Here is a 20,019-nt window from a genome sequence, read left to right as displayed (position 1 = left end):
AAAGAGAATCTCCAATCAAAACATGGGAAAAAGCAGAAACAAGCAGGAAAATGCATTGCTTATGTTGTAGCCTTTGAAACAAAAAAATATTCTTTCAGCTTTTAGTTCAAAATGTTGCTGTTTTTATAAATCTTTCCCACATTCAAGTGTTGATGAAAAAATAATCTATGATGCAAGAATAAAAAAAAAAAAAAAAAAAAAAAAATATATATATAGGCTATATATATATTTTTTTTATAAAGGCTCCGTTCTTTCTTTTGATATATTGCATGTTCAGATATTCATGCAGCAAAATATTCTGGGGGCCATTAAAATTGTTTGAAAATTAGCAAATTTACTGGCGGTGGTTGGTAACTTTAAAAAAAAAGATCAGCATCCCACATAACTTCACACTTAAATCTGAAATGTATTCTGGCTCCTCTTCCTACTGCATTGTTACCCAGCACAAGCAGTGAGAGACGTCACCGCAACCAGACTGCTCACTCGACTATGTGGAACATAAAGATTGCCTCTTTTCAGAGACCTTGGCATTGTTGTATATTATCATTATATGATTTTTTTATTCATATTAGTTCTTATTCATCTTATTCAAATTCCTTAGCTGGTTCACTGAGGTAAAAGGAGTAAGAGGTCATCTGGCACTCTCACAGTCACCTCAAAGGACATGACGAAAATTCATAATATTAATTTGGTGTCACCTGTTAAACTCCTACATAACTGGTCTAATCACTGGTCTAACATACCTTTTACAAGCACTAATCATTCACAGTGGTCATTAGTGCTTAGTTGCGTCTATATTTATGGTGTGTGTTACAAAAATATGGTCCACAGTTATAAACCCACAAGTCTCATTTAATGCTCCGCGCAGCATTTAAACATCAGCATGCAGCTGGTCTCTATAAATGGAGTTTTGTTCATATTTTACTGTTTTAGAGCACTGATAAGACAGAATGAGGACATTAGAGATATATACCCACAGCCTAGATGTTTTTGTTTGGATAGAGATACAGGTATGTACATACTATTTTCAATTTTAGGGAATTTGGGTTTAGGGGGTTTAAATCTTTTAAACAGTGACTGTTGTGTTGTAAAGAGAAGACTATACCTTCTGAAAAGCAGAGTTACAGTCATTCCACAGCATGATGCAGTTTTTGTTTATTCACCCCTAACTTTTTCTAATGCCAGTTTCTCTTCAGAAAATTATTGGAATTATTATTCTACCTTCTATTAAATCTTTATTTTTTGCTGTTCTGATTTCTTCTTCACTAATATTTTAGTCTAAATCAGCTTTTAAAGACATTTTTCTTCTAACTATTATGTGACAGGTTTGTAGCCTATCTCTGTACCATTGTCAAGTTCTCAAACTCCTGCCTGATGACTGCAGCATTGACTAATATTGACAGAACAAAACTATGGCTCTTTACACCTGCTTTAAAAAGAAAGCTTTATTAAAATGCCAATCACATGCACAATAGTCACATAAAAGTCTGACCTGCAGTGCAGTCATGAAATAAATCACAAGGGATGCTCTGTCTCACACCACAGGTTATTCAGACAGACACAACTCAGTAAGTTTACAGCCCTATAATCATAAAGGCGCACCGCTGAGCCTTGGTCACTGTAAATGGAATTTAAAATGCTGTTAGTCTGTTAGAGTGGTTGCAAGGGGCATGTGACTCTGCATAAACGTGCTGCTAATGAACAAAGTGCTCAATTGCCAGATCAAAGCACTCTGACTGTGAGAGAGTAATGAGTATAAAAGCTGAGCTGCACTGGTTTATCAGCACGGGGAGGACTAGATAAAACTGAGACTGACAGAGAGAGAAATACAGACCCTCTCTCTAATGGAGCACAGGAGAGTTGTACGGTAGGCTGTGAAATCATTTTTGTGCATTTTTACTTCCAGGTCAAGTGTGAGCTGACTGATTAATAGCTTTTCACATCAAATATATGTGTGATTTTCATTATTTTTACAAATAGCTGATATATGAGTATGCAAGGACTAAACGCCCATTAAGGAATCTTTTTTTCTGTTCTCAAAATGCATAATGAAATCATATTAATTTGTATTAAACATTAGTGAAGCAACATGTAAAAAGAAGTTTGTTTTGATTAAAAAAAATGTAAACATGAAAGCAACTATATTTTATAATACAATATAAATATATTATAATAAAACATTATTTATATCATATTTATTTGTAGAAAACATTGGTAAAGCTACATGTAAAAAGGTAGTAAAAAGTTTGTTTTGATAAAACAATTCCGTAAATTTGAAGGCAGCTAGAGACAAAATGGCTAAAATATATAATATAATAAAACATAAATTATATTATATTTCTTTGTATTAAATATTGGTAAAGCTATGTGTAAAATAAAAAAAGTGGTAAATTGTTTGTTTTAATAAAAACGCATGTAAATTTAAAGGCAGCTATGGCAAGAGGCCTAAAATAAAAACTAGAATAAAACATAAATTAAAATGTATAATAAAATTCATACATTTTATAAACTCTTCAATTTATATGTATTAAATATTGGTGAAGCAATTGGCCTTTGTCTTTTGTGTCAAAATATCTTATAGTTTCAGCGGTTCTGATTTGCTATATACATGTAACCTTTACATTTGCTAGTTCATTATTTTATTTTATTTCACTATTTGTAGATTGATTATTGTATTTGGGGGAAAAAGAAACAGATATTAAACAATAATAATTTATTTAAGAAAATGTTTTTCATACATTTTTATTTGTCTTATACAAAGTTTTATATATATTGGTGTAGAGATTATTTTGTGCTCCTGCCTCTTTAAGGCAGGGCATGCTGGAAAAAAAGAAAAAGAGAAGTGAAGTGAGTTGTATGTGAGTTAGGCGACTGTTCATGCTGTTATGCCTATGCTTCTGATAAAAGAAGAAACGTGAATTATCACCTTTGTAACCCGTGTTTCATTTATGTTACCCACGATGAATAGAATAGATGGAGTAATCGCCGATACGGTATCAAGAAATAAGGGTTACAAAAATTAAAAAAAATATATTTAATGTTAATCAAATTACTTCAAATTCGACCTCTTGAATCATGACAGTTCAACAGTGTATAATAACAAAGAGGCAGTTTAGAAAGTAAGGGCATTTAATGTAAGTGCCCTCAAGTAAAGGACATTATGGTCCTTTAGATCTCTCTGTAATTTAAACAAAAACATAAATGTAACAACTCCAGCATCACAGCTGTTTAAATGCTCTGTAAATAGCAGGATAACACCATAATTAAAGAGCTTTGTGATGATAAAGGACAGGTTTATGAGAGGTTTTCATGCTAGTAAAACAAAAGTTGCTGTGTGGCTTGGACAAGCATAATCTAACAGAAGCTCTGCACACTAATGAATTATTGAGTGATAGGCTCTTCTCTTTACTTCCAGTCGACTTGACTGAGATGCGTGTGAGTGAATGTGCACACAAGTTTGCATGAGCATTTACTCTCTTCCTCATGTATTTTGGTGACCATCGTCAGATATGTATGGCACTATGATATGTATGTTTTAGGTTTCCAATCTAACCTGAATAGAGACAGGGGTGGCATATTTAGTAGAATGAATGACATCTGTATGTGACTGTGCCTCTGATTTGTGCTTGTGTGTGTTGGACTGTGAACTCTTTACACTAAACACACTAGAGGCTTAAGCAGATGAACCATCCAAAAATCACACCTGGGGCCCTTTTATACTTCATGTGTGCCAATAGCTAATATTCTCTTACTGTGTAATTTTTCGGAAATTACTTCAGTGATGAGCACACTGCTTTTAGAAAGAGTGCTCACATTGATTTATCTATAAAACATTTCCTTGTTAAAGCCTTCTGAGAGATCCATTAGACATTTAAAAGCTCTTTATCCCTCCATTGTGTCTCTATGTGTGTGTGGAAACCAACAAACATTCATCAGCTTTGCTTTATATCCCTGTTAGAAAAAGAAGAAAGAAAATAATAGTATAAACACAAAAGACAGTGGGGGTACAAGGAGGGTAAAAAGTTTGAGTTTTCATTTATTTCCACTGTTTGAGAACGACCATACACAAAGGCAAATACATAGATCAGTGCAGCATTTAGTGTTCTGTGAGTTAAAATGAGGTGATGTCCTTGAAAGACCAGCAGTGACAAGATAATAACCAAGCTAGTCAGTCAAGCTTAGGAAATGATTCTGCATGCCTGATCAAAACAGGACAGAGAGAGGATTTTATAATGTAGTTTGAAGAGAAAGAGAGACAGAGTGAGTGAAACGCCTCAATGCTAATGTAAATGACAGGCTGTCCTTAGAGATCCCCGAAACTCTACTGACTTATCATGTGCCACCTCTTGAGAATATAACAGATAAAAACAAAAGTTTTAAAATTGGGATTATCAAATAAACTACAGTTCCTTGGGCAGACACATGCTACAAATAGGTCAGTCCACCATGAACCAACTAGACAGCAGAAAAATCTGTGTTTGAGTTATGAAGGTATGTTGTTGCTGTAGGAAGCACTATGATTGGGGTCTCTGGTGTAGAATGTCATACTATGATCACTAGCCTTGAGTTTGGCATTAATAAGAATCCCTGGCCTCTTACTATGAGATGGTACAATTTAATCATCTAGACCGAGGACTATGTAAAAACACAGCAGAGGCAAAGCAGGTGGTCAGTCATATAGGTAACTTTTTCTTCATATTGGGATACTCATATACTATTTAAGTCTCTAGGTGTTTTGCCAGCCATGTCCTGTTCTGCTATTTATCTTTATGGTCATGTGCTAGTGATTAGTGGCCGCTGTCCTTGGTTCTGAATGGCTGCCTTCAAAAAAGTGACTCAAGTGTTTGCTTGTTTGCTTCACTATAAAGCAGACAAGGTCAATCTCTCCTGCAAACATCACCTTCACCATGCCCTAATATTTGAGCTCTCAAAAAAATAACACAAACTACAGGATCCTCAGTTCCTGCTGGCTCAGCCCATCAGCGGGTGTGTGTGTGTGTGTGTGTGTGTGTGTGTGTGTGTGTGTGTGTGTGTGTGCGTGCGTGCGTGCGTGCGTGCGTGCGTCCGTGCGTGCGTGCGTGTGTGTTTTGTGTGTTCTTTAGAACACATAAACAATACGCTTGGAGAAGGAGGCTTTGCTATTGGATTATTGGCTATGGTTGCAGTGACAAAAGCTTCAGATTCCATATATAGTGACTAGCCTGGACCATGGAGACCAAGGCACACCACAACAAAGAGCTCAAAAACAACTACTAAAAAAAAAAGGGTAACAATAATATGACAACAGCACAATGTTGCCTGACTAATCCAGGAAAGACGGAAATGCAGTATTTTGAGGCAATCATGACCTCAGAATTTAAGCACTGCAAAAAAAAAAAAAAAAAAAAAAAAAAAAATCTTCTAAGAGAGAGGATTGCAGGAAGGTAAACATGATTTTTATTTAAAGATCTTATGTGCTCTCATGCTGAGCCACAAACATCCAGCTTGGTAAGCAACCAAAGGAATAAATGACAAAAGAAGAGTAATACAAATGCAAAAACATGCAAATGCACAAACAAATGTTAATTTTAGATATGGCTTCACATCCACAGTAATCTTTATAATGATTCAGATGAGAACACAGAAATGAAGAGGGTGAGAGAGAAATGGGGTTTTGATGAGCACTCTTATTTTCAAACTATCAAAAAAATTAACTTGATGTTCATCCACTTGAGTAAACAATTTTCTAATTGCCCATGTCACGTGTTCATCAAAAGACATCTAAATGAATAAAAACATTTATTATGATCACTGAATGAAAACACAGATCTTGGACTATTATGTGTCCCAAATTCTACTCTAGACCTATGTGAAGGACAACAATTGTGCTTTTTTATTCTGTGACTGTGTAAAGTGTATTGCATTTTGTTTTGTGTGGTAGCAAGTGCCAGACAAAGCACTTCACTTATACCCCAAATGTTATTTGTATTATGCATTAAAGTGTGTCCGCAAGGTATGATTTTCCTTTTCCACACACATACACAGGGGCAGATATGGTGCATTTTCCCCTTGACAGCCCTCTAATGCTCAAACAAACAAACCCGAAGACATTTTCCTGCATTAGTCTGTGATTTTCATAAAACCTATGATAAAGTGCATCTGCTCCCTGAAGCCATATATCAATAATGAGCAGTTTTATGGTCTTTAGCGTAATGCTAATTCCAGCCAAATTTGGGTAATTAGCTATTTTCCCTGCATCAATGTGAAAGCATATTTTTCTTTGGAATGAATGCATTACATAAGCTTTTGGAGCCACGGCCAGATGTTGGCACATATCAAAGATGCTGTTCCAGTCTGTATGCTTGAGTCGATATTGATTCAAGACAATTCTGCTGATATTAAGAAAAGAAGAAAATAGACATTCCTGAACATAAAAAACCCAAAGCAGTCTTATAGTGTTTCTACCCTATTACATTTGCCATATCTTTGTTCTCTCTCAAAAGATAGCCCTGTAGGAACACATACCATTTTTAAAAATCATTCTCTTGCAGTAATTTAAACATGGAATTATGAATGAATTGCTGATTAGGATAGCTACATTAAATACAATTTTTGAATAATTAAAGTAATATGATTCATCTAATGCTATATTTTCACAATTTGTTTAGAGCTTCTCTACTGCTCTAAAGTCATATGCGTACATTCCATTTAAATTGCAAAAATTTTAATTTCCACACACCATAAACAGTGGTATAGTACAGGATTATATTGTGCTAGAATTAAGTCAGATATTCTGAAGCTGCTTTTACACTTAGGAAATGATTATAAAAATCTGCTACTTCAAAAGGCCTAATACTACTAAAACCAATCATAAAACCAGAGGCACTTTCAACTTCTGCTATAGCAGCCAAACCAAGATAAGCATGTGCGTTTCACAGACATACGCTACGTTTCCCAGTCATACACCACATCACACTCATTGCTTGCTGAGTTCAACACACAGGCAGTAAGACAGAGAGATGATAGTGTGAACAAACAAAAAAAATAACTTATTTTTATTTGAAAGACATCTTTCTAAAAAAATGTTTTACAAAAGTGTCAGAAGCTGACAAGTGGAAGTGGAAAAAAAAACATTGAAATGTTGGTATTAAAGAGGGGATTATGTCTCTGATGGAGCAAGAGAGAGAGAGAGAGAGTAAGATAAGGGATAAGCAGTCACAGCACTAAAAACAGTAATGGATTTAGACATTATGGTCAATACATCTGCTTCAAATGAAAAAAATTAAAAACTTCATGCAGTATCATAGGGATGAAATACACTTAGAAAAAAAAGATTCATAAATCTCATTCTAAACACAAATAATTTGGCATAAATGGGGCTAAGTAGTCATTTTTATTCTGGAATGCAGCCATGCTACGACTCACAGCTATTTAGAGATAACTCATATTCTTGACGAATTTCATCCCATAATCACACAGCTCACTGTTTATCCTCAGATATTTTGGTGAACTAATCTACACAACACATTTTTTTGTGTTTAAACTAGATTTCCGCTATTCCCCCAGGCAAGTAAAACATCACTGTCTGTTGCAGATTTTCCTGAGTGACTGTTGAGTAGTTGGTTGAGAGAAGATGGACTTGTTGTTTGGTATAAAACACCACATATAATGTGTGTGTAATCAGAAATTGTAAGTGGAATGTGAAATTGTGAGTAGTGGACACAGAGCACCAATCAGTCCGATTAGTCTTCTTATGGGCATTGCAGTGCTTCAAGATGGAAGGTGATTAGAAAGGCAAGCAGTCTTTAAGTCTTCAATTGATTAGTGGCAGAGAGAAAAACAGAACACCTTATTAGCTATTTTCTTTTTGCGTAAGGAAACCAATATATAGTTTTAAAAGAGCTTTGTTGTAGTTACGGAAAACAATTAAATATGGAGCATGTCAGTGACTCAGATAACTGTTGGTTAAAACAGATAAGCTGGCATCTGTGTTTCATAGTTAATTATGAGAAGAAGCCAATTAGAGGTTGTAGGAAAAGCCCCAGAGTTCCCAGCACACACACCAGCACAAAGACCCAAAGGAAGATGCGGTCAATCACCATGGCAACATACTTCCAATCATCCTCCACCTAAGAGAGAAAGGGCACACAATAAATAGTGAAAAAAGAAAGATTCGGATTTTTAATAAATGAAAGAAAAGAGAGGTCAGAGGTAACAAGGAAAGAAAATGAGAGAAAGAAGGAAAAGGAGAACACGTGATGTGAAATGTGATTCAGTAGTGAGGCTCTGAGCCAAGAGTGAAGATGAAGGATTAAGTGGTGAGACTTTCCGTATCAAAGTGTGATGTCTCTGTTGAGGGATCTAAAGCACTTATTGTCAGTGAAGCACTCAGTAAACATTTCCACTGAGAGTAGAGGAGTCTGTAAGCTTATGCTTGATGTCTGTGATGTATAACCTGTCCTTCTGAGGATATTACAACCAAAACATGGTATGATATTGGAATTCGAGTCAGACACTAAGTGGGAACCTTCCTCCAATGGCCAATGAGGATCTTTATTATAAATACATTATGATATCTGAATGGACAAGTGGATGGAACAATGGCACTGCATGCATTATCATGTGAGTAAAGGTACAGTTAAGCATACAATTACTGTTCCCAGAGGGAAACAAAGTACAACACATTGACTATTAGAAATTACACTTGAAATGCATGCTTGAAAAGCCTCCAACACACAGTGACACCAGGTAGCTACACTGTTACAAATTGCTGTAGTTTTTACAGCCAAATTGTTCAGAATATTACCGTTTAAACATTTTAGAAGATGTAGCCGTATAGGTTGCAATGGGTCAAACACCATTTTACAGTTTTATGAAGCGACGCAAGCGCTTTGTGCAAAAAAACAGAATTTGATGTAAGAGCAGACATTGATGCGTGAACGCATGTCAGAGATTAATATTTCGTAAATAAAGTGGTAAGTTTTGTTTTTGTAAATTATGTTAAGCACTAGTGTTGCTTCATAAAACTGAGGTTAAACCCCTGGAGTCACTGGATTACTTTTACTTTAAGTCTTTGCTAACTTTTTAGGGGTTTGAAAGTAGTAGTTGCGTAGGTGGTCAATGGAGGGTCAGAAAGCTCATCAAAAAGATCTTCATTTGTGTACTGAATTTGAACGTCTTCTGAAAGTTTTATGGGTTTGGAACAACATGATGGTGAGTAATTAATGACAGAATTTTCATTTTTGGGTGAACGACCCCTTTAATAGAAGATAAGCTCAAACAACATATTTTGTGGCATACTATTGATTAAAGCATTTTATTTTAATCCTTTTCTTTAAGAAAAATCTGTGCTACAGTGAGTTTCAACAGGAGTCAAATTTATTTTTGGGTACCAAAATGGCCCAAATTCTGTATTTGACCTTAATTTCTATTGAAAGTTAATGTTCTATTCAGAATATGACTTAAAATGGCTTTTTAAAAATAGATCGATTTTTTGATACTATGTAATTTTTATAATAAGGTTTTAACAGTTTAACAGACTGAAAATGTTATTTTAGCAGTAAAAGCCTTGCAACGCCTTGCTGCCAGTTTTAATAAATATTTACTTCCAACACCCTTGATTTGGTTTTTATTCATTTTTAAATTTATATTCAGATAGTGTTCATCCTAATGCATTTAAATCAATGTATTACAGTTTTCTGTTAAATTTATTCTTTACAGCATTTTCTATCTTAACATCATCTTGGATTTTGAGATATTTACAGGATTTTATTGGCAAATTTAGTTGACAAGTAAATACTGTACTTTAGTGAAATTATAAAATATTGCTGTAAAGTAAACTACAAGTTTAATTCAATGTTACTTTAAAAACGAATTACTGTATTTTACATACAACAATGAACTGTAAATTGCTTTGCAGTATTATACTGTAATCTATTTTACAGCAAATAACAACATTGTACAGGACTTTATAGGCAACTTTTTTGCCAGTAAATTTCTGTCAATTCTACAGTACATTTTTTTCACAGTCTACATCCACCTGGCAGGAATACAAATACTGCTGTGTACATCATTCCCACCGTTCGTAGAGGCTCTTCACTTAGAGTGGGGATGTGATGTCTTGAATATCGTCCCCCTGCTTCTAGGACAGTCATTATGTATTCATAGTTATAAATAGTTGATCTACTCTGTTCAATACATTGACTAAAGGACAAATATCTAGCAAATATAGAACAGGAATAAACACGACAGCTTGGAAACAGCCATCCCACGAGTTGAATGACTGTGCAAACCCTCAGGCTGTTACAAGCCAAGAGATATCTTCCATAATTCAGTGAGAAAGACGTTACTTAGACTGCGCTGTACAATGAGCCAGATTGGCAAAAGAGACAAAGATTTGATCTAACAATTGAAAAGGTCTTTAGTTTAAGGCACCTCACATTTCTCAAGGGGAACCCCACAGATTTCCATATGGCATGCTGGAAGTTAAATAAAAGGGGAAAATGAATAACAAATAAAGGTATTTATATTATATTCGCCATTATGAACTCTAGAGACAACACTGAGCCCACAACACTGACTTCAAAGCCCACAGCTCTGGATAGGGATGCAGAACTTCCCCCTTTGCTTGGGTGAGCAGAAGTGCATTAAATAGGAAACACTAAGGGGCAGATCTACTAAGAGCTTGTCCAAGCGCAAACCCTCTTTTGGCCTTAAAAAACTGATGACAGGATTTACTAAAGACATGCGGTGAAAAATTATCGCTGAAAAGGCTTGGACAGTTATTTTGCGGCTGACCTTATTGCATATGCATTTGTAGAAGTTTCCTTTTCAGGCGCCTCCAATTTATGGGAGGAGAGTATTTAAATGAATCTCGCAAGGAGATTTACTAAGGTTTGCGCTCATCAATGTACTGGTGTTTATGCCATTATTTACCGCCCCAAAAAAAGCATGTCTTAACCAAGACTCTACCTGATAGATAGCGTGGGTCATTATGTAAATGATCTGGCTGCATCTGTGTTCTTTAATTTGCGCGTCGTCAGTAGATCACGCGCAGAGCTTTGAACTCCCATCGGTGCTGTTTTGGAATTGCGCTGTTATGCTAATTTTCCCTGTTTAGTCAATCTGCCACTAAGGCAGACCTACTAGAAGGTTAATGATGTCAGCATACCATGTTTTCCCTCCATGTGACTATGTCACTCCCACCATCCTGTCAGCAGGATATACACAGACGCCTGGACAAAATAGAGCACTAAACAGGAAGCCTAACTACTACTATCATAGAGGTCATCAGCCCAAGCAGGCGCAAAAGTCTAGTTTGCTGCCCAGCTTTCACTAATGTGATAGTTGTGAAACACAACTCTCTGTTGTGACAGAAAAGCTCTATTGCAAGTGGAGTCAAGTTACATGACAAGGAATCTTATATGTTGGCAGGGGAATACAATTTTGGCAGTATGTTTATCCAAAAGAACAGTTTTTTCATAGTCAATGTGTTATACAGAGTGTATTGACTGAATAGGAACCTCTTTACCTCTTTGGCTTTGTTGCGGCTCCTCATGTTCTCAGCAATATACTTCACACTCTCAATAGCCTGTTTGATCTCTGGTGACACCACAGAGAAAGCCACGACTGTGTTAATAGCCTGTGGACTCAACTGACGACTCACTTTCCCACAATCCCCCTCGGTTGCCTCTTTCATTGGGTGACAAGGGCATCCCCCTTTCTTTCCTTCTAATGCTGCTTTCCCTTCTCCAAATTCCAAAGAGTTCATCGCTCCCTGTTGGGGGCCACTATTTTTCCTCTTCTTTCCCTCTCCACCTCGTCCAGCTGCAGTCCCAGACGAGCTCCCGCTTTCTAGTCCTCCTTTTCCAGGGGACTCTGATAGATCGAGAGGCCGGCGCATGAGCATGATGCGGGGTAATGCTCGGAGGAAGACAGTACGTACCCAGCTAGGCATAGTATGGGTCATAGGGGTGCGATAGTGCACATTCAATACAAAGACGGTGATGACAATAGAGAGGGTGACGAAAATCATGGTGAAGAGAAGATACTCGCCTATCAGAGGGATCACAAGTGAGGTGGAGGGGATGGTTTCTGTTATGACAAGAAGGAACACAGTGAGAGAGAGGAGTACAGAGATGCACAATGTCACTTTCTCCCCACAGTCTGATGGAAGGTAGAAGACGAGTACTGTCAGAAATGAGATGAGGAGGCAGGGGATGATAAGGTTAATAGTGTAGAAGAGGGGTAGTCGGCGTATGTAAAAACTGTAGGTTATGTCTGGGTAGATCTCTTCACAGCAGTTGTACTTGATGTCATGCTTATAACCGGGTGCATCAATGATCTCCCACTCTCCACTCTCCCAAAAGTCTTTAAGGTTGACCTTTGAGCCAATGAGAACCAGGTCAATCTTTGCCTTGTCATAGGTCCAGGAACCAAACTTCATTGAGCAGTTCTGATAGTCAAAGGGGAAGTAAGTGATGTCCATAGGGCAGGATGATTTGAAGATTGCAGGAGGGACCCAGGTGATGGTTCCATCATATTTCAATAGAGCTTTGGTTTTGTCTTCCACCAAGAAGTCCCCAACAGCACTGTGTTAGAAAATTTTTATTTTAATGTTATGACATTATGAAATTTACCCCTTAGACTATTAGCTCAGTTGATGCTCATTTCGCTCCAAAAGAAATTAAGAATTTGAAAATATCCCCCAAATTACTACATTTCTAATATTTTAATATTCAATTTATACAAGTTGCATGTTAAGTTTGAATACTTGACTCACTTGTTGTAAAGTACAATGTCAGGCCTCCAGATTTTATTTGATGGAACTCTGATGAACTCAATTCCATCAAACTCTGCTGGTAACCACTTCAGCTTGTAGTCATTCCATATCTATGACAAAATCACAAAAGATGAAATCTGCCATTTACACTGGTATGTGCTCCTCAGTCATCTGTGCCCTGTCATAGTCTTTAAAAGTCTTTAAGTGTGTTTTTGCGTGTGGACATCGCTCCATCTGCAAGGGGAAAAAATGCTTTTTCTGTTCAAGCAGGTATATTGTCCAATACCGTTTACTATCAGATGTGTATACAGAGCTGTAAATGTTTATAGTGGTTTATTTGCATAGTTGGGAATCTGTGCTCATTTTGGGTGCACATCAATGTTTTCTGGCATGCCTGTGTAGATATATCTTATTAAGACTGCTTATATCTATGTGTTGATACTGAGATACTGCTATCAGGCGTTGTACAATACTAAAGGATTTTAACACAAGCACACACATTCTTAGAAAAAATTGCAATAATCCAAAAATGCTAATTTAAGCAGTAAATTCAGCAGTCATGCAGGAGCATCTTGTATTTTTGTAGAATTTAAATATAACCAGACATTTCCAAAGAAACCCTATTACTAATAAGGTGCAATATTATTTTCATTATAAAATAATAAAAAACTGCAGCACTTTAGACATATAAAGCTATTTTTATTAATTCATATGATTCATCATATGTAGATGGTAAAAATAGGTTGACTAAATTAATAAGTTCTAAACTAAATAATTAACAAAACTAATTAAAAAAACTTTGCTGACTGTGAAATTACCTTTCAGAACAGTAGTTTATAATTATTCAGCTGATTATTAAAAACAAAGTGAATTGTTTGATCTAGTTAGACTAAACCCTTTCTGCACATATTTTACCATCTTTTTAACCTCTTTCTTTCCGTTGGTTTTGGAGATAACAACTGTGCTAAAGTACCTCTCAGTTTTCAATTATTTACATAACAGATACCTTCTCATCTGTTCCATCTATATATCTACTTTATTCTTCTTTCCCTGCATTACTCAATTCCATCCTATTGAATGTTTATGCTACACAGATTTTCTTGTCACAGTACATTCTTACCGTCAATGAGACAACAACGAGATGCACAAGGTGCAACGATACATGCTGCACACATACATCACTTACATGTCTCAGCCAAAGGTTTGTTTCCATAATCTGATTGACTTCATCCTTTAGAGAGAAAGACACAAGCAAAGACAAAGACGAAGAAGAAAGACAGCCATGCTCTATTATTTAGAACGGAACATGTTCTAGCAACTGTTAATTAATGGGAAAGGGAAATCTGACAAGATCTTAGAAAAGGTTTGGAGGGCTACTTTCATTAGTTATTAGTTATCTTAAAGTGCATACTGTATGCCATTCATCACAGAACCCTCAAAAGTGATAATAGCTTCCGCATATTCACTAGAAAACATCTGATAAAAAAATAAAAAAAAAACCTTGTTCAGCAGAAATCCTTAATCCTGTGAGTGAGTATATTCCAGGATATAATATAATATATTCCAGTATAATCCAGGATTTTGCTCCATATAGTGATGGGTTATGGCTTGTTAATCTCTCAGGTGTGTGAAGCAAGAATAAAGGTGTGATGATTATCTTGGCCGCTTTCCCCTGGTGAAGTGGAAATTTAATCCAGGAGTTACAAGAGGCATAATGATTTTGTATGACGCCAGGGAAAGCACAGAGTCTGCACTACTTCCTGTAACAGCCGGGCACAAAGGCTTTTAACTCAATTGCACTTTCTGACCACAGTAAATGAAACAAAAAGCCCTCACAACAACTGAAAACAGCACAGAATTCCACTCATAGAAAGCAACCTGTGCAGAAAACAACCTTGCACTATATCCAAGCAAAAAAATCCTATATTGAGCTTTATTAAGAGGTCAAAAGTGCTTGCATTTGATTGAGCTTTTGTTTAAACAACTAATTTATTTGGACAAGAACCTTCTAGTGTTTAGATGCTATGTCTCAGCTTTGCTTGATTCTCTTTTTTCTATAATGCTTAACAATATGATGATTTTTAATTGGATGTCTTAGAGGGTTCCTTCTTTAGATAAATATTAACTAAATATGCACAAATATATAAAAAGTCTGTCCAGTCCAATACTGATCAGGTGCTCTTACATACCAAAATACTGAAATTGTACACTATTTTGTCACCATAAAAAAAAACCCAAAACAAAACAATTAATTGTTGTAAATTCTACAAGTTATTGTAGGCATCACAACATTATAATGGATAGTATGAAGAATGGATATTCATATTAAGATTGGCTAAAGATAACATTTGAATGTTATTAAATGTATGTTATTTATTCAATTATTGTTTTTAAAGATTTTAAGTAAATGGGTGTTCAATGATTGCAGACATAATAATTTTTTTTTTTTTTTTTGAAAACGTTAATACTGACTAATAACCAATATATTACGTAGTGCTAGTAATACTGACCACAGTTCAGGTGAGAGTTCCATCTTATCACAAATGTCTGAACAAAAATCAGGTTAAATGTTTTGAGGCCATGGACACTTTTTCTTACCACTTTAACAAGCTGTGAGATGGAGACCTCAAACTCCACAGTGACAGGGTCAGACACATTTTCGACTGGCCGAATGAATTGATTATACCTCCTGAATAAACGACGAAACAGCCTGTCTTCTCCTTTAGATGATAAACAATCTGCACAAACACACACATACAGAGATAAACACATACAGGAACAGAAATCTATTTTAGTATGCAGTCCACTGGGTGGGACCCAGGGACAGACTTCATTCATTATACAGTGGATGGCGAAATAGAAGAGAATGAGGCACATACCGTATAACATTCGGAATCGGGAAAGAAATGTATACGTAAAAGTGGTTGACTGATATGAGTTACAACCAAAGAAAATCAAGAGAACACGGTCGATATCTTTATTTCAATGAAAGCAAGTAAGCCAAATTTGCGGAAGTTATATGATTATTTTACAAAATATCTACTTAATTCACACACACACACACACACACACACACACACACACACACACACACACACACACACACACACACACACACACACACACACACACACACACACACAGACACACACACACAAAAAAAACTTAAAGGGGTGGTTCAGGATTTTGGACATCGGACCTCATTTCCAAGTTGGCCTAGGTGTTATTTATCAGTGGAGACATTTTTCGAAAATTTTCATCCAATCCTTCCAGTTGCATAGTTCGCCGGTGCTAGGCTAGCACGAGTCAACGGTATCTGCTAGACTGCCATTAAAACAGTTTTACCCACTCCACAGTACACCAAAAGCAAATAAATTATAACGCCACACTATCGACGTAAATGTCTGTTAAGAGAATAATGTTAGAAATCAAACTACCCTTTCATTGCATTGCAATAGTTATACTTTGTTCCCTGTATTTATTAGCACAGTCTACAGCAGCAGCGGAGTGTTCTCTTACGAGAGTATCTCTCGTACTGCGTAATATCTTACACTATGGGGAAAACCTCTTTTCCACGAGATATTGAAACCAAAAATGATCCTTAATTTTGAATCAATGTAAAGCGCGTTGCGACAGCATGCAGACATAGGCAAGGCGGCTCACGTGCCTATTGGCTGACCTGTGGCAACAGCAGCAGTCTATCGAGAGAGGCCCTGCGTGACGTGATACCCAATGGGGACGCTTCACGCCCATTTACGTCAAGTCCCGCCAGAATAGGCGTGGCCTTGGCCTATAAATATAGCTCGACAGGCTGATACACACTGATTTTCATCTCTTCAGTGAAGCACTGCTGCATCGCTGGATCCGTAGTGAGAAGCCGCGCCGTCTGAGAAAAAGCCTTCTGCGGGCCGAGCCTTCGAGTCTGAAGCCGCTGGCCTTCACCTCGCCGCCTTCAGCCGCCGTACCTGCTACGCTTTACGGCGTTTATATCCTTTCACTGCTAAGAGTGTGTGTTCGCCGCTGCGACTCACACTCTCTCTCTGTCTATATCCCTCTCCTAAAAGAGCTGTTCTTTTTAAAGATGCAAAGATCCTGCGGCTCGTGCCGAGCCACAATCTGCGACGGGGACCGCCATGTCATCTGCGCCTCCTGCCTGGGTAAGGACTACGCGGCTCTCGATTTCGCTGACGGCGGATGCCCTTCATTGCGAGCTGATGCCCATGGTGACTCTGAGGACTCGCCTGGCATCCTTCTCAGAGCCTGCTCTTCCGCCTACTGTAGTGCCGCACCGTAAAAGCGCCGTACTCAGCGGGTCCCCGAGCCTTCTCCAGCCAGTGAAAGCTTGCCGGTTCGCCCGCCAGCTTCACCAGCTTCACTCGAGTCGCTCACTGACGGACACGGCCGCCGCCGCTTCCACCGTTAATGACGACGAGATAGCTGCATCTGTAGAGAAGGCCACCTGCTATATCCTGGCGTCGGACAGTGAGGATTGGGCGAGCTCTGTGGACCTCCCCCCTTCTGCTCGCGAGTCGTCACGGAAACGTGCCAGTATCAAAACCGTGGCTAGCTTTCTTTACTTTATAAGAAAGCTACCCTGCCCCCCGTGGGCATGCGTCACCGGCGAAATGAGGAAAGAGTGTGTTTTAGTCCCGCCGAGGCCGGACCAATCTCCATTTCTCAGCTCTTCGTAGTTTGAGCGGCTGAAAATGTCAATATTGCAGCAATGAGCCTGTTTTATAACACGCACGCCTGCAAACAAACGACGACACACACAAAACTGTGATGACGCTCTCTTAACCCGTGGGCATGCGTCACTGGCGAAATGAGGAAAGGGTGTGTCTTTAGTCCCGCCGAGGCCGGACACACAAAACTGTGATGACGCTCTCTTATCTGGTCAAGCTAATTTAAGCTTTTGTTGTTCCCCCCTGTGGCTCAGTGGCGAAACCCAATGCCTTCGCAGGGGAGACCCGTGTTCAATCCCAGCTCTCGCAGCAGATAAAAATTTTGTCTCACCGCAGCCAGACTTCCGCCAAAACTTTTCGCTCGTTCAGTTCCAGAAAATGCGACTGTTCCAGTGTATTTTGCAGTAAACAAGCCGGTACCATGCCCCGCTTGCCTGCACACAAATGCCGTTTCCTGGTATTCCGGCCACAGCCGATGGTGTTATGAGTGTAATAAAAATGCCCACAGCCCAGTGTTCATTTCTACTCACAAACACAGCCTGCCACAGTGCAGGGCTCGCACAAATGAGATTGAATGTGCACGCTGACGACGGTGTTTAAGTTTCGCCGCGGCCAGACTCCACCGAAACTTCTCACTCGTTCAGTTCCAAACAATGTGACTGTTCCAGTGTATTTCGCAGTAAACGGTACCACAGCCCGCTTGCCTGCACACAAATGCCGTTTTCACGGATACCCAGATAAATCCCAAAAAGAGTGTACTTTCTGGTGTTCCTGCCACGGCCGATGGTGTTATGAGTGTTGTAAGAATGCCCACGTCTCAGTGCCCATTCCCACACACAGACACAGCCCGCCACAGTACAGGGCTAGCACAAATAAAATCGACTCACGTCGATTGTGCATTGTGGCAAGGGGGGTGAGGTTTTGCAAAATCTGTAATGAGAGAGGAGCCAGTGTCAGCTGTGCGGTGAGTAAGTAGGTCAAGTGCAGATGATGAACACCTGTGTCTGATTGCAGTGATTAGCGTGGAGAGACCGCATATAAGCCAGTAGGAATGAGAGAGCGGGTGAGAGAGAGCAGGACTCGGGACTCGCACGCTGCACACGGACTGAGAGCTGGAGACACAGTTGAGCTGGAGAAGAGTTTGTTCTGTGAACGTTGCTGTAGCTAAGTCTACGGTGGAGGCGCATGTGGCGCAACTTTTGTTTTATTTACTTGTTACGAGTCAATTAAGTGCGAGTCCCAGTCAAGCCGACCCTGTCTTCTTCCTTCCACACACATTGAACCTCACTACATGCATTAAATGTAGTGAATGTGCCCACGACGCAGTGCCCACAAACCCTACACGAAGCATGTCCCACGGTTTCTGTAAAAACGAAACCAGCACACATTCAGTCAGCTCAGGCCGACGGTGCTCTCAGTGCAGTGAGTGTGCCGCCCACATTCCCTCACAGACATGCTAAACCCCACGGGGTTCGTCCCGCTCACCCTCTCTCCACAAACTGTCATAGAGAAGTTGAGCGCGGCCAGGCTGCCCGCTGTGATCAGCGCGCCCCCCGCCTCGTACACTGCATCACAGTGTTTATTTCTCAGCACAGCGGAGCTCTCGGGCCGCCGCTATGCCGCGGCGAGAGCCCAGATTTCATTCTACCTCTAGCCATTCATGCAGATGCGTGGGCAAAGGTTCCCGGAGTATCAGAATGGGTGCTGAACACTATAAAAAGAGGCTATTCGCTGCAGTTCGCATGACGTCCCCGCCGTTACACGACGAGATTCGAAACTATGGTAAAAAACGAAGTAACTCATTTACTTTGAGCCTTTATCTCAGGCTCAGAGCGAAGGGGGTGTATACAGCAGATATTTTTTGGTACCGAAAAAAGACGGGGTTCTGAGACCCATTCTAGATCTGCGACAGCTGAACAGAGTGCTTGTGAAGCACCAGTTCAGAATGCTTACAACCAGGAAAATCCTCGAGCAAGTTCGCCAGGAGGACTGGTTTATGTCAATAGATCTGAAAGACGCCTATTTCCAAATACATATAGCGTCACGTCACAGGCGATTCTTGAGATTCGCCTTCGAGGGCCAGGCATATCAATACACAGTCCTGCCGTTCGGCCTGTCCCTGGCACCCCGTACGTTTACGATGTGCATGGATGTGGCTCTCGCACCCGGGAGACTTTGGGGCATGCGAGTTTTGAAATACTTGGACGATTGGCTGATTCTAGATCGATCACACTCAGAGCTAATAGAACACAGGACCACATTACTCGAGCATCTCGAGAATCTGGGTCTCACAGTCAATTGGGCGAAGAGTTCGCTGTCTCCCAGTCTGAAAATTTCTTTTCTGGGAACAGTGCTGGACTCGCTCTCCATGACAGCACGTCTGTCGCCAGAGCGCGGACTAGACATTCAGCGCGCCGCGAAATCCTTCCGCCGTGGCTCTATAGTCCCGCTCAAAAGGTTTCAGAAAATGCTGGGCCTCATGGCCTCAGCGTCTTCGGTACTCCAGCTGGGTCTGCTTCGCATGCGCCCACTGCAGTTATGGCTGAAAGCGCGAGTTCCACTCCGGGCATGGACCTC

General features: G+C 39.2%; 1 protein-coding gene across 2 annotated transcripts in view; it reads right to left on the bottom strand.

The window, feature by feature from the left end:
- Window positions 1-7,002: 7,002 nt before the first annotated feature.
- The window catches only part of chrna6 (cholinergic receptor, nicotinic, alpha 6), a 37,265-nt gene continuing 24,248 nt past the window's right edge, over window positions 7,003-20,019 (bottom strand). For both annotated transcript variants that reach the window (XM_077203965.1, XM_077203973.1), the window contains exons 2-6: window positions 15,359-15,498; window positions 13,947-13,991; window positions 12,761-12,870; window positions 11,510-12,569; window positions 7,003-8,108 (exon numbers count right to left, since the gene is read on the bottom strand). In XM_077203965.1, the coding sequence (XP_077060080.1) occupies window positions 7,983-8,108; window positions 11,510-12,569; window positions 12,761-12,870; window positions 13,947-13,991; window positions 15,359-15,498 (1,481 nt within the window). In that variant the 3' untranslated portion in view covers window positions 7,003-7,982. The remainder of the gene's footprint in view (window positions 8,109-11,509; window positions 12,570-12,760; window positions 12,871-13,946; window positions 13,992-15,358; window positions 15,499-20,019) is intronic.

Source organism: Siphateles boraxobius, unplaced genomic scaffold (assembly GCF_051911475.1).
Source record: "Siphateles boraxobius isolate OS27281-9 unplaced genomic scaffold, OSU_SipBor_1 119, whole genome shotgun sequence".
Taxonomy (NCBI): Eukaryota; Metazoa; Chordata; class Actinopteri; order Cypriniformes; family Leuciscidae; genus Siphateles; species Siphateles boraxobius.
Note: the sequence above shows the minus strand (reverse complement) of the source record. Positions and strands in the feature narration are given on the sequence as shown.